The sequence below is a fragment of the Acomys minous genome (assembly GCF_964271855.1).
Source record: "Acomys minous genome assembly, chromosome: 16".
Taxonomy (NCBI): Eukaryota; Metazoa; Chordata; class Mammalia; order Rodentia; family Muridae; genus Acomys; species Acomys minous.
The window spans coordinates 83,541,941-83,556,710 of NC_140498.1; the positions used below are offsets into that span (position 1 = coordinate 83,541,941).

At 50.1% G+C, this 14,770-nt stretch overlaps 1 protein-coding gene and 1 long non-coding RNA gene across 2 annotated transcripts in view; one reads left to right on the plus strand and one right to left on the minus strand.

The window, feature by feature from the left end:
* Nucleotides 1–2,913, minus strand: part of AACS (acetoacetyl-CoA synthetase) — a 44,672-nt gene extending 41,759 nt beyond the window's left edge. The window contains exon 1 of the mRNA XM_084762979.1: nucleotides 2,623–2,913. Coding sequence (XP_084619105.1) covers nucleotides 2,623–2,755 — 133 coding nt within the window. The 5' untranslated portion in view covers nucleotides 2,756–2,913. The remainder of the gene's footprint in view (nucleotides 1–2,622) is intronic.
* A 107-nt stretch (nucleotides 2,914–3,020) lies between these two features.
* On the plus strand, nucleotides 3,021–14,509 carry LOC311586275. The gene is made up of 3 exons (XR_014775508.1): nucleotides 3,021–3,397; nucleotides 13,228–13,679; nucleotides 14,086–14,509. It is a non-coding gene; the product is annotated as an uncharacterized lncRNA (long non-coding RNA).
* Nucleotides 14,510–14,770: the final 261 nt, after the last annotated feature.

The following is a 14,770-nucleotide window of genomic DNA, read 5'->3' on the forward strand; positions in this document are numbered from 1 at the left end:
GGAGCAAAGTCCTACAGAAAAGAACACAGATGGTGGAGAAAGGACACAATACCGAAGAATACAGAAGATAGCATTTGATTTAGACCTTAAAGATCCCCAAACCTCACGGGTGAAAGGGAAGGAGAAAGGAGGAAAGGGCAAAGGGAGTGGCCACGCAACAGCGATCTGTGGCCACCACGTGAGAAGACTGCACAGATGGCAGGTGGCATCCAGGCTCTGGGTTTTCCTATCCAGCCCCTCAGCTTTATTTTGCTGTCCTTGTTTCTGAGACAGGGTCTCCCTCTTGAACTCATAGCACTCCTCCTGCTTAAACACCTGAGTGTGAGCCATGACCGCTGGCAAGCCTCCCAACTTTTTATTTTTTTTTTAAGATGTACTTATTTAATGTATATGAGTGTTTTATCTGCATGTTTACTGCATGCCAGAAGAGGGCATCAGATCTCATTATATGGTTGTGAACCACCACATGGTTGCTGAGAATTGAACTCAGGACCTTTGGAAGAGCAGCCAGTACTCTTAATCACTGAGCCATCTCTCCAGCCCCAAGCCTCCCAACTTTTTTTTTTTTTCTTTTGGCTTTTCAAGACAGAATTTCTCTGTGTAGCCTAGGCTGTCCTAGACTCACTTTGTGGACCAGGCTTGCCTCGAACTCACAGTGATCCCTCTCCCGTGTGCTGGGATTAAAGGCCTGCACTACCACACCTGGTGCCTCCCAACTTTTAAACACAAGATAGTCAACCCCAAGACCAGCCAATCACCAGAGACTTGAAGGAGGGGGGAGATTAAGGTTAAGGGGTTACTCAGCAAGCCTCCAGCCAGTACAGTGGTCAAAGCTCTGTGCTGGGCCTGCCATCTCTCCACTGAGGTTCACTGGTCCTCCCTTTATGCTCATATTTATAGATGAGGAAACCAAGGCCTGAGGCTCCTGGATGTCTTCCTGGTCACACAGCTAAGAAGTGTGAGGGCCACATCCCCGCAGGGTGTCCGGTTACAGCTCTCTCCCCTGTTGCTCTTGCTGTGGAGAAAGCTTTGGCCCTCAGTGGAGTGATGTTCTGAAGTGTCCAGCCTGTCAAGCCCACACAAGCACCAGCTCCGTCCTCCATCACTGCCTGGCCGAGGAGACAGACGAAGTCCAGGCAGGCAATGGAGGACAGGAAACAGATGCAATCCCAATCGTGATGCAGTGAGCTAAAGGTTCTCCTATCCAACACCCACAAACTGCACGGCCTGCAAGTGGCCAGGCCAACACCTGTCTCCAGGTGAGAGGGGAGGAGGGAAGGAAAGGGACCCTGCGGAAGCTCGACGTCCATCTCCAGGCTCTCCAGCAGCAGTCTGCAGGTCCCTGATCAACAAGGGACTGCAGGGAGCCTGGGAACCCAGCAACAGCAAAAGACTTGCATTACCCCAGCCAGAAAGGAGGGAGAACCATGCAGAGGGGAAGGAAGCAGGAAAGGAAGTCCTTGCGGTTAAGAGAGAAAAGGGGGGCGGGGAGGCACGCGGAGAAGTGCACGTCTTTAATCCCAGCACTTGGGAGAGGCAGAGGCAGGTGGATCGCTGTGAGTTTGAGGCCAGCCTGGTCTACAAAGGAGTCCAGGACAGCCAAGGCTACACAGAGAGACCCTGTCTGGAAAAACCAAAAGAAAAAGAGAGAGAAGTAAAAACGAAGAGGAAAGCCACTGTGTGCTGAAAGCCCCAGGCAGACACCTGAGAGAGGGCAGAGCAGGTCACAGGGCTAACCAAGCCCTATGGATCTCTGGGAAGGGTATATGGAAAAGGGGCCTCACCCAGGAGAAGGGCCTCTGCCCTACCCACAACCAGACAGACCAGCGTGGTAGCTAGGAGGAGGATCTGTTTAGGGCTGGGAGTTTAAGCATAAGAAAGGACTCTACCATAACCTTAAAAAGGAGGGAGGAAAAGTGAATCCCCACTTTTCCAGGGATGTGCAATGGTTCAAGTTGGTCCCTAGCAAAGGCAGGTGGAGGGAACCTGTCACATAAATCCTATGAACTCAAAAAGAACTGCAAATCAGACCCGAAGACTGGTCCCCTCCACAGGCTGGAAGTCAAGACCCCACCCAGGAGTCACTTCCCAAGCCTGCAGAGGAACAAGGTGCGGGGGTCGGGATCACTTTCAGGGGGTAGCCTCACCTGCAGGGCGGTACTGCAAGCAACAAAAAGCCTCTCTACATGTGGTGATGCTCCCCAAAACAGTAAAGGATACACCATCAGAAGACCAGCACCTCCTAGAGGACGGCATAGAGCCAGAGGACTCCCCCAACCCCAGGACAGGGACACTGGCCATTCATCCATCCATCAGAGGACCATGTCAATAGCTAGGAGGTTCCTCTCTAGAGGGGGACCCCAAGACAAGAGGGCTCCCCCAACTCCAGGACCATCCCAGCAATTAAGAAGGGGGAAAAGGAGGAACCTCTCAAACGGATAACAACCCCAAGCCAAGGGGCTTCTCCAACCCCAAAGACACCGACACTGGTCGTCCATCCATCTCTAGCCAAGTCTTATCCCAACAGCTAGAAGGGACCTTCTTAGGGCGTGCCTCCCTGCAGGGAATTGCTTCCGGGAAGGCCCGTGGCGGGGGTGTACTAGCCGCGTGCCCCACACTCACCCAGCGCCAGGCCGCAGGCGGCACCCACGGCCGCCCGGAAGCGGTCCATCTGCGTGTCCTTCTTGCTGTCAGGCTCCCACATCACCTGGCACTCCATGATCTCCTCACGCCCGAGCCGCGCCAGCTTGGACATAGTTGCGGAGTTGCGTGACCCGGGCTGCCCGCCTGGGTCTATGGGAACAGCGGAGAGCGTAAGGCGCAAAGCGACTCACCGTGGCGCGGACGAACGACGGCGCGAGACTGAGCCAGCGCCGGCGCGGCTTGCGGGACATCCGGCTAGATCACACCCCCAAGCAGGCTTCGCCACGCCCCCAGAAAACCACGCCCCTTGAGGCCACGCCCTCTGCTGTAACCCTCCGCCGCGCCGCGCCTGCAAATGATGCGCTAGCTGCCAAAAAGAGTGCTCGCCTGCACAGGCGCGGTGAGCCTGGTCCTCGCCCTCACCTGTTGCAGAACCTCCCGGGTGTTGCCCTCCTTGCGTTCATTCATCCATTCATTTATTAAGGATTAAGTTACACCTCCTACACTTAGCTGCGGAGGTGTCTTAGGCAGAAAACGCACGCAGACAGATGTGCAGAAGAGGGAAGACCTCTAGAAACGGGAATCGTGTGCATACATACACTCACAGGGATTCTGTAATAGGAGTACGTGGGGCATATGGTGTAACAAAAGATACTGAGTGAGACCCAGAACCGAAAATGAAAGCGTTAAGCACAGGACATTCTGGTGCAAGCCTGAAAACCAGCACCCTGGAGACTGAGGCAAGAGGATGAAGGTAAGTTCCACTCCATCCTGGACCCCTGAGCAAAATCCTGTAATCCCAGCACTCGGGAGGCAGAGGCAGGAGGGTCCGGGTTGCAAGGTTATCCTTGCTATGGAGTGAGTTCAAGACCAATCTGAGCAACTTTAATAAAGCCCTGTGTCACAACTAAAAGAAAAAAAGAGAGGGCTGGGGATGTGGCTCTGTGTGACTTCCAGTTGCTTGAAGGTGTCAGGAGGGAGCTTTGGGAAATCTTGCAGGTTTCCAAGCAGAGGGAGCAGCCAGTATCCAGGCCCCTAGACAGGGATGCTGTGCCCTATGGGGTGTGCACAGACACCTTTCTAAAATGGCCCAGGTCTTTGGTGCCATAGCTCTGGGGGTAGAGGACAAGGCCAGTGAGGGAAATGGTGGCAGTTCACGTTGGCCCTGGGGAGCATCTGAGATGTTGCCTTTGAATCTGGGTGAGATGAGACGGTCCCAAGTTTCCAGCAGGAGGAAGGCGTGTTCAGATCCCACTGTAGCGAGAGCCTTCTGGGTGTTTTTGCTATCTATCAGGTATCTAAAATAACTGAAAACAAGTTCATTGTCTCTCTTTCTTTGTGTGTGTTTGTATGTATGTGTGTGCATGTGTTCCTAGAGGTTGGTGCATGTGTGTGAAGGCCAGAGTGTGTATGTGGGTGTTCTTGGGGGTTGGTGCATGTGTGTGGAGACCAAAGTCAATCATCACTTTCATTCCACAGTTGGCACCCACTTTGCTTTTTGTTCAGAGTTTTTTGTTTTGTTTTGTTGAGACAGGTCCTCACTATGTAGTTTTGGCTGGCCTGGAATTCACTATGTAAATCAGGCTGGCCTTGAACGCACAGAGCTCTGCCTGCCTCTGCCTTCCAAGTGCTGGGATTAAAACTGTGTGCCACCACGTCAGGCTTCCACCCTGGTTTTGGTTTCTGGCTGTTTGGGAGGGAGGGGTTGTTTGTTTGGTTGGTTGGTTGATTGGTTGGTTGATGTGTGTGGCTGTTTTGCTTGTATATATGTTTGTGTACCATGTGCATTCCTGGTGCCCATGGAGGCCAGAAGAGAGTGTTGGATTTCCTAAGACTGCAGTTATAGATGGTTGTGAGCTACCATGGAGGTGTTGGAAACCAAACCTGGGTCTCCTGGAAGAGCAGCCAGTGCTCTTAACCATCTTCCCAGCTTCTCACTTTGGTCTTTGTTTTGTTTTTTGGGTTTTTTTTTGGGGGGGGGGTTGTTTGTTTGTTTTGTTTTGTTTTTTTGGTTTTTCAGGGCAGGGTTTCTCTGTCTAGCCTTGGCTGTCCTAGACTCACTTTGTAGACCAGACTGGCCTCGAACTCACAGTGACCCTCCTGCCTCTGCCTCCCCAGTACTGGGATTAAAGTTGTGTGCCACCATGCCGGCCCTTACTTTGTTTTTTAAGACGGGCTCTCTCACCAGTCTAGGACCTGCCAAATAGGCTAGGGTGGCTGACCAACAAGCTCCAGGGATGCACCTATCTCTACCTCCTCTCTCCCGCACTGGAATTGCAGATGTGTGCCACCACACCTGGGATCAAATTCAGGTCCTCTTGCTTGTACAGCAGACATGAGCCTACCTAGCCGGAACACACTCTGTAGACCAGGCTGGCTTTGAACTCAGAGATCCTCCTGCCTCTTACTCCTGAGTGGCAGAATTAGCGGTATGAGCCACCACCACCACCCAACCAGGGGACATTTCTTATGGGTCCAGATCTGAGGTGTAAATGAAAATCTAGATGCTTCCTCTGGTGTGGGTCTTCCTGCTTTCCCCAGGTTGTGGGGGAAGCAAAAGGGTAAGAGAAAGCCTGGGGCATGAAGGAAAGAAGAAAGTAAAAAACAGAACTCAACCCTGCAGCTTCCTCCTCCTCCTCCTCCTCCTCCTCTTTCTCCTCATCTTCTTCTTTTTGGTTTCTTGAAACAGGGTTTCTCTGTGTAACCCTGGCTGTCCTACACTAGCTTTATAGACCAGTCTGGCCTCGAACTCACAGACTGCTAGGATTACAGGACTGCGCCACTGCACCTGGCTGCATTGCAGGGCTTAAAGAGCTAATACTGAGCTGTTTTGGATGGCAGATCCAGCTCTTGTGCTTTGGGACAAACACAGAGCCCAGACTAGACAGGAACAAATCTCTGATTCAAAACCTCCTTTCCTTGAGGCACAACACAGGAGGTTCTGAGGTAGGAGATAGGACCTCCAGACAAGGGCCAGAAGGAAGGCAAGGCACACTGTGGCCAGGTGTGGTGTCGCACACCTTTAATCCCAGCATTCCGGAGGCAGAGGCAGGCCAATCTCTGTGAGTTCAAAACCAGCCTGGTCTACAAAGCGAGTCTAGGACAGGCAAGGCTACACAGAGAAACCCTGTCTCGAAAAACAAAACAAACAAACAAACAAACAAAAAAAGCAAGGTGCATTGTGGGATGGTTTTCTTTTCTGTTCACCAAGGTGGGTGGATTCACCCTCCCTCTACACCCCACAGGCTGTGGAAACAGGGCAGGTGCCAACTCCTTCAAGCCAGAGGCAACCAAGGCCTCAGCGCAAAGCCTCCACTTTCTTCCCAGCAACCAAGCAGGGACTCAGGGATTAGGAACAAGGTCACAGGCACAAGTGGGAAATGTTGCAGGGATGAATGACACTGGGCAGGTAGCAGGCCAGATGATTCTGAGGCAGATGCTGAGCTCTGGGCCACCAGATAGAGAAGGGTCTATACACTGAGTTTCCATTACAGAAGGGCCCAGTACAAGCAAACCCCAGAACTTTCGTCTTAATAACCACAGACTTGAGGAGCTGGAAAAATAGATCAGCCACTCAAAGCACTTACTGTTCCTCACAAAGGACCCAGGTTCGGTTCCCAGCACCCGTATCAGGTAGCTCACAACCACCTGTATCTCTAAGGGCACCTGCACACATGTGATGTTCATATTTTCTACACATGCACATGCATACAGAACTTTTAAAGTAAGTCAAATGACTAAATAAAAATACACACACATTTGGAGGCTAGAGGGATGGCTTGGAAGTTAAGAACTTTCTGTCCCTATAGAAGATCTGGGTTCGGTTCCCAGGACCCACATGGTGGCTCACAACACCTATGGTGTATATACATTACATGCAAGCAAAGTGCTCATTCATGTGCATAAATCTAAAAGGAAAAATTAAAAACTAAAAATAAGGGGCCTTTAAAAGGTGGGTGGGGGTGCCATCAAGATGGCTTAGTAAGTTAAAGGTGCTTTCTAGGGGCTGGAGAGATGGCTCAGTGGTTAAGAGCACCGCCTGTTCTTCCAGAGGTCCTGAGTTCAATTCCCAGTAACCACATGGTGGCTCACAACCATCTACAGTGAGATCTGATGCTCCCCTCAGGCATGCAGGTATACATACATGCAGACAGAACACTGTACACTTAATAAATAAATCTTTAAAATAAATACATAAATAAAGGTGCTTTCTAGCGAGCTTGGTGACCTAAGTTCAATTCCCGGGATGGAACCATGTGGAAGGAGAGAATAAACAACTACAAGTTGTCTTTTGTCTCCACATTGTGCATTGGCATGTGCACCAAATAGACAGAAAGTCCACTAACAAGCCGGTCAGTGGTCTTGAAACCCTCTAACCCCAGCACTAGGAAGGCAGAGGCAGGTGGATCTCTGGATTCCACAACAGCCTGGTCTAGAGAATTCTAGGACAGCCAAGGCTGTTATACAGAGAAACCCTATCAAGCCGGGCATGGTGGTGCATGCCTGTAATCCCAGCACTCGGGAGGCAAAGGCAGGCAGATCGCTGTGAGTTCGAGGCCAGCCTGGTCTACAAAGCGAGTCCAGGACAGCCAAGGCTACACAGAGAAACTCTGTCTCAAAAAACAAACAAACAAATAAAAAAAGGATAACTTTCAGGAGTAAATTCTCTCCTTCTACATGCGCTCCGAGGACTGAACTCAAGTCATCAGATTTGCAGGCTGTGCCTTGCCTCTGGCCCTGTTCTCTTGCCTGCTTTAAATATATATCTGTTATTCATGTGTACATGTGTATGTCTGTATATGAGGGGTCAGAGGGGGTCAGATCGCCTGGAGCTGAAGTTACAGGCAGTTGTGAGCTGCCTGCTGCAGATGCTGGGCATCCAACTCAGGCCCTCTGCAAGAGCTGTATGTACTCTGAACCATTGACCCATCTCTCCTGCTCTTATTTTAGTTTTGGGGACTGGATTCTCATGTAAACACACTATATAACCTAGGGTGACAGTGAACTTAACCCAGGATGACGGTGAACTCTCGATCCTTCTGCCTCCACCTCCTGGGTGCTGTAATGACAGATGAGAACAGCCACATCGGGCCTAAGATGTCGCTCTCTTATCTCCCGCCTAGCCCTTTTCGGCATCATCCTGTGCCGCGGCGGCGGTGAAGTGCATTTCTGTAAGCTCCCATCTGGAGCCCTTCCTTCTCGCAGCGCCCACAGCTAGGTGACAGACCATGGAAACTGTGCCTAGGCAGCACGCTTGTGGCTGCCAAGGCATAGATCTTCCTTCCTCTGCTGTCCCGAAACTGGGCCAGCGGGCCAGCCAGCCAGCCAGCCAGCCAGCTGGGTCACTTGAAGCTCTGCTCCACCCTCCTCACTTGCTCAGAGTGAGAAAGGTGACTAGATGGGGTGAGCACACACCCTCTGGCTTCACTTGGCTTTTTTTCTCATCTTATGTAAGCTCAAAGTTCTTTCCTGCTGCAGCTTCCAGAGAAAAGGTCCCCAGTATCTGTAAGGAAAGAAGGGGAGCAGGAGCCAAGGTGCGCGATTTATACAATCTGGGATTTGGGGCATGCACCTCAACTCCTGGTCCTCCCACTCTTTTTTGTTGTTGTTTTGTTTTGTTTTTCGAGACTGGGTTTCTCTGTGTAGCTTTGGCTGTCCTGGACTCGCTTTGTAGACCAGGCTGGCCTCGAACTCACAGCGATCCGCCTGCCTCTGCCTCCCGAGTGCAGGGATTAAAGGCGTGCACCACCACGCCTGGCCCCCCACTCTATTTTTCTGAGGCAAAATCTTTCACTGAATCTGAAGCTCACCAATTGGGTGGCCAGTGTTCCCAGGAATCCTCCTGTCTCCACACCTTCCCAGTGCTGGCATTATAGACAACCCACCACCATGCCCAGCATTTTACATGGATTCTGGGATGGGAACGCAGGCCTTCATACCTGGGCACTAAGGACTTGTGCACTGAACAATACACGGAGCCTTTCAAAAATGTGTATATGTGTGTTGCTCTAGCACGGTCTCAGGCAACTACTGATTCACACGTTTATTTTGGGTGGTGGGGGTATACATGACATGTGCCACAGCAGAGATCAGAGAACAACTTTCAAGAGTCAGCCCTTGCCTTCTGTCAGTCATGTGGGTCCTAGGAATTGAACCCTGGTCCTCAGGCTTGGCAGCAAGCACCTTTACCTGCGGAGCCATCTCTGGGGCCTACATTTCGAGCTGTGTTCAGCCAATGGCTGCGGTTGTGCTTGCTGAAGAGGCAGAGGCAGGAGAATGAAGAGGAATGCTCTTTCTAAATTGCTCGGGCTGACCTTGAACTTGCTTTGCAGCCCAATCTAGCCTTGAACGTGTGCACTTCCTGTCTCAGCCTCTCAAGTAGATAGGATTACAGGCCTGTAATACCACAACCTTTTTTTTTTTCTTTTAATTATTTTTCTTCCTTTTTTCATTTTCTTTGTTTCTTTCTTTTCTTAAGGCTTTTCGAGGACAGGGTTTCTCTGTGTAGCCTTGGCATCCTGGTCTCACTTTGTAGACCAGGCTGGCCTCGAACTCACAGATCTGCCTGCCTCTGCCTCTCAGACTACAGGCATGCGCCACCATGCCAGGCTCCTTCCATCTCTCTCTTATTGGCATCCCCTTGAGGTATATTTTGTTTTTGAGACACAGTCTCATGTAGCCCAGGCTGGCCTTGACTTGCAGTGTCGCCCTAGATAACTTTGAAATTCTGATCCTCTTGCCTCCAACTCCCCAGTGCTGGGTTTCCAAGTGTACATCACACCTCCCACCTCCTTTTTTATAAATTGTTTATTTACTTGCTTGTTTTAGGAGTGCCTCTCTCTCTCCTTCTCCCTCTCTCTCTCGTTTCTTTAATTGTATATTTATTTAGGGGTGCCTGGGCGGGAACCCCGGGCTTTCCACTAGTGATTTAGGCACTTTGCCACAGAGCTATTCTGAAGCCCTATTGGCAGCGGACCAGCTACAAGGCACTTCTTTCCAGACCCGGGTAGCCACGCCCCTGCCGCATCCCGGCGGAAGGATTCCGAGCACAGCCCCGCGCCACAAGCGACTCGCGTGTTGATTGGCTGGTGTGGGTCTGGCTCCACATCAGCCCAGATCGCGGCGGCCCGAAGGGCCGGCCGGAACGGTAGCCAATCACAAGGCATCCCGGTGCGTGGGCTGCGCCTCTCAACCAATCCGGAAGGGAATCACGGCAAGGGCGTGCCCAATAAGGTTTGGGCAGAGGGGCAGAGCCTCCGGAGACTAGGGAGTTTGGGCGGGGTCGTCACCCTGACAACTTGATAGTCGGGAGAGTCCGGAAACTTGGGAATCCTGGAGCTTAGCCCTGTGTGGACGCCCGGGATTCTGGGAAAATGGTTTTATTTAGCTTTTTTTTTTTTTTTAAATTGAGGAATTTTTTTCTGTTTTTCCAAATCTGCTGTATATAAGAAAAGATTTTCCCGTACAATATATTTTGATCCTACTTCCCCTCCCCGCGAAAATGCTTATTTTCATTTTTAAATTTTATTCTGAAACACAAGGTCTCATTGCAAACTAAGCTGGCCTGAAATTTGATATGTAGCCAGCCGAGGCTGGCCTGCGCTTCCTTCCTCTCTACCTTCCACGTGTTGGGTTGGAGGCATGTCTCACCTCCAGCATGCTCCGTGAGCTCTGCACACACTGACCTGCAACCCCACACCGGAAAGGTTTTAGATATCTGCATGCTCAGCTCTGCATGCTGAGTTGAGATAGGGGCAGGTCCATGGATGGGGAACCTGGAGACCCTAGGGGACTGATGCTTTACATAAAGGTCCAAGGGACAGTGCACAAGGGCCAGAAAAGAAAATGAATGGCACTTTGGAGGGGGGGAAAAAAGGCAGGGGCCCTGGCTTTCTGCCTTCGCATCCCAGCTGATGTATTGGTTTGACACAAAATAGACCTGGAGGCCTTGCAATCGTGTTTACTCATTGCTAAAACAGAGTTTGTCCACTGGGGTCAGTCTCCTCCATACAGTGAGTTCAAAGCCAGCTTTGGTTACTTAGTGAGACCTTATCAAAAAAAATAAACTAATAAAACTAACAAAAAAACCCATACCACTACACTTTGGAAAGAGTGGAGTTTTGTCCTGCCTCGGATGGTGGTGTGAATGAACTGGCTCTGACAGCCAGTTCCAGGAGGACCTGCCACTATTTGCTGACATTGTAGCTCAACCTCCAGGAGGCTGGGCTTTCTCCTTTTTTTTTTTTTTTTTTTTTTTTGTTTGTTTGTTTGTTTGTTTGTTTGGTTTTGGGTTTTTGGAGACAGGGTTTCTCTGTGTAGCCTTGGCTGTCCTGGCCTCTCTTTGTAGAGCAGGCTGGCCTCGAACTCACAGTGATCCGCCTGCCTCTGCCTCCCGAGTGCTGGGATTAAAGGCGTGCGCCACCACTGCCCAGCGCTTTCTCCTTCTTAATAGAGCCTTGTACAAGGATCAGCCAGGGGGAGCTGAGGGAGGCACAGGGGACCCTCCACCGCCACCACTCACAGCGGCACAGAGTGACCACCTTTGTAGCCAGCCTGACCTCCTGGAAAGCCATTACTCTAGCAGCTCTCCCTTCACCTACCCACACTTTCCCATGCGGGCAAGAACACCAGAAGTGCTCCACCCACACCAGGCAAGGGTTTCCAGCGCCATGGCCCATGCCCAGCCAGGACTGACTGGCCTTGGGGATAGTTTGACTCTTGTCCTCATAGACTATCACAGGATGAAGACATACCTAGGTTCTGAAACAGGTACAGATAGTCTCGTGGGGGTGAACAGCTTCTTCACGTCTGGGAGTCAGGCGACTGGGGTTCATTTCAGGCAGTGGGCCCTTCAGCACCACTCACTTAGAAGTCGGGAGTATGCGGAGAGATCTCTTTTCTGGTCTGATGGTTTCCCCTCCTTTGAGTGCCCAAGGCTCAGGGGCACTCATAGTAGGCAAACCATTTGGAAGTTAGACACGGAAGGCCTGAAGGTCACAGGGTAGAGGCTGTGACTGTGCGCTTTAGTTGGTGACTTTCATCATCCTCTTCTGGTAGCAAAAGGCACTGGTAGCACTCTCTCTCTCTCTCTCTCTCTCTCTCTCTCTCTCTCTCTGTGTGTGTGTGTGTGTGTAGCAATGGCAGGAGGTGATGTCTTTCCAGGGTTTCAGAAGCTTTCAAGGGCCTCAAGTGTCAGATCTTTTAACTTTTTAAAAATAATAATTTAAGTAAGGCATGGTAGCACATGCCTTTAATCCCAGCACTCAGGAGACAGAGTCAGGAGGATCAATGTGAGTTCGAGGCTAGCCTGGTCTATAGTGAGTCCAGGTCAGCCAGGGCTATTACACAGAGAAACCCTGTTTTGAAAAACAAAAAATAAATAAGTAAAAATAATAATGTATTTAATTTTATTTCATGGGTGTGACAGTGTCAGATTCCCCTGGAACTGGAGTTACAGACAGTTGTGAGCTATGTGGGTAGCTGGGAATTGAACCTGGGTCCTCTGGAAGAGCAGCCAGTGCTCTTAATCACTGAGCATCTCTCAGGCCCGAGATCCTTAATGTTTTTTTTAAAAAAAAGATTTATTATTATCTGCATGTACACCTGCCTGCCAGAAGAGGGCACCAGATCGCATTATAGATGGTTGTGAGCCACACCATGTGTTTGCTGGGAATTGAATTCAGGACCTTTGAAAGAGCAGTCAATGTTCTTAACTTCTGAGCCATCCCTCCAGCCCCCAGATCCATAATTCTTGACAGCAACAAGTGTCACAGTGCAGAGTCTGAGACAGATAAGAGGGACCCATCTCTCCCTGGTCCCTAGGCAGATGTTAATTGCTTTAAATCATTATGATTGAGCCAGGTACGGTGGTGCACGCCTTTAATCCCAGCACTTGGGAGGCATGGGCAGGTGAATCACTGTGAATTTGAGGCCAGCCTGGTTTACAAAGAGTTCAGGACAGCCAAGACTACACAGAGAAACCCTGTCTCAAAAAACAAAAAACAAAACAAACAAAAAATCATGATTGTGGTGGTGGTGGTGGTGGTGCATGCCTTTAATTATAGTGAGGAGGCTGAGTTTGAGGCCAACCAAGGCTACATAGTGAGATCTTGTCTCAAAAAATAAAAACCACTATTATTAATGATAAGTTGTTTATAAGCACTCCTGATGTTTTATTCTTTGACAATTTCATGCAGATATATAATTATGTGTGTGTGTGTTTGAGACAGGGTTTCTCTGTGTAGCCTTAGCTGTCCTGGACTCGCTTTGTAGATCAGGCTGGCCTTAAACTCACAGAGATCCGCCTACCTCTGCCTCTAGAGTGCTGGGATTACAGGCGTGCACCACCATGCCCAACTCAATAATCTATTTTTATTATAGTCCCTCCCCATGTACATGTGGGTAAGTAGGGGGGTACATGTGTGCATGGTCCACATGTGGAGGTCAGAAGACAAACTTAGGGGAGTCAGTTCTCCTTCCACAATGTGGGTCCTAGGGATCAAACTAGGTCATCAATTTGGTGGCAGGACCTAAACCTACTGAGCCATCTCACTAGCCCCATTTTTACTTTATTTTCTTTTAAAGACAGGGTCTCACGTAACTGAAGGAAATAAGGAGGTAAGAAGGCGGTCAAGCCCTCAGGGCCAAGGGTGTGGCCGCAGGGTCTAAACTTATAAGGCTGCAGCTTGTGACTGAGGCCGACACTGAGAGCTAAGGAATTGCGACTTTCCACAGGAGAGCTGAACTGATGACTGCTGAGAAGAGCTGCGCAATCTTTACACCTGACAGGCCTGAGAGGTCCAAGGCCAGTACACCCAAAGACCGGAAAAGCTCAGCTGCCTAGCATCACACAAGCTTTGGAGCACAGTTGGGTTAAGGGTTCTGAAGCTGATCCCTGTGACACCAGAGGGCACCACCTGCCTGCTGTCACTACTAGCGGAAGCCAAAGACTAGCAGAGGCCAGACAAGGCTCTGGCTTCCTCCACCAGCCACCAGGGCCACTACCCCACCAGCCCATGCCAGGATTTCTAGCCAACGTGAGGTTTGGCCCTGAATGCTTAATAGCTTCCGGAATCCTTGTATCTTCCCAGCAGATCCTTTGCTCCTGGGGCTTCTACCCAGACCTCTCTCTGCAACTCTTCAATAGTATTTGTGTTGCTATTGCAGCCATCTGCACATTTGAGCAACCACACATGTGCATGCAGGTGCATGCGCACGCACACACAGACACACACACACTGGGAATCCCTGTACTTGGAAGGCAGAGGCAGTTCAAGGCTAGCCTAGTCTACCAAGGGAATCCAGTACTGTATAGCCTGGGCTATACAGAGAAACTCCATCTCAAAACAAAACAAAACAATACAAGACACACACACAATAAAAACTTTAAAAACTGGACCAGAGAGATGGCTCTACAGTTAAGAGCACTTATTTCTCTTCCAGAGGACTCATGCTTAGTTCCTGGCACCTGTCTGAGGCGGCTCACAACCACCCATAGCCCCAGCTCCAAGGGATCTGATTCCCTCTTCTGGATTCTGCAAGCAACTAAAAATCTATTGTTTTTAAAAATTATCTGTATTATCTGTAGGCCTGGCTAATATCAGTTAAGACACTGACACTTTGGGCCCAGGGGTCCCGTTCAAACTAAGGCACCAGCCAAGGACAATACAGGCGGTAAACTTTAAACCCCTATCCAGATCTAGCCAATGGACAGAACATTCTCCACAGTTGAGTGGAGAGTGGGATATGACTTTCTCACATACTCTGGTGCCTCATATTTGACCATGTCCCCTAGAGGGGGAGACCTGGTGGCACTCAGAGGAAGGACAACAGGTTACCAAGAAGAGACTTGATACCCTATGAGCATATACAGGGGAAGGTAATCCCCCTCAGGAACAGTCATAGGGGAGGGGAGTAAGGGGAAAACGGAAGGGAGGGAAGAATGGGAGGAAACAAGGGATGGGATAACCATTGAGATGTAACAAGAATTAATAATAATAAAAAAAAAAGGAAAAAAAAAGACACTGACACTTGTTATATTTTAAAATAGCCTTAGTTAACCTGGGGCAGGGCAGATATCCTCTAAACTATCCCTGTCTCAATCCCATGCCATCTGCTTCTAATAACT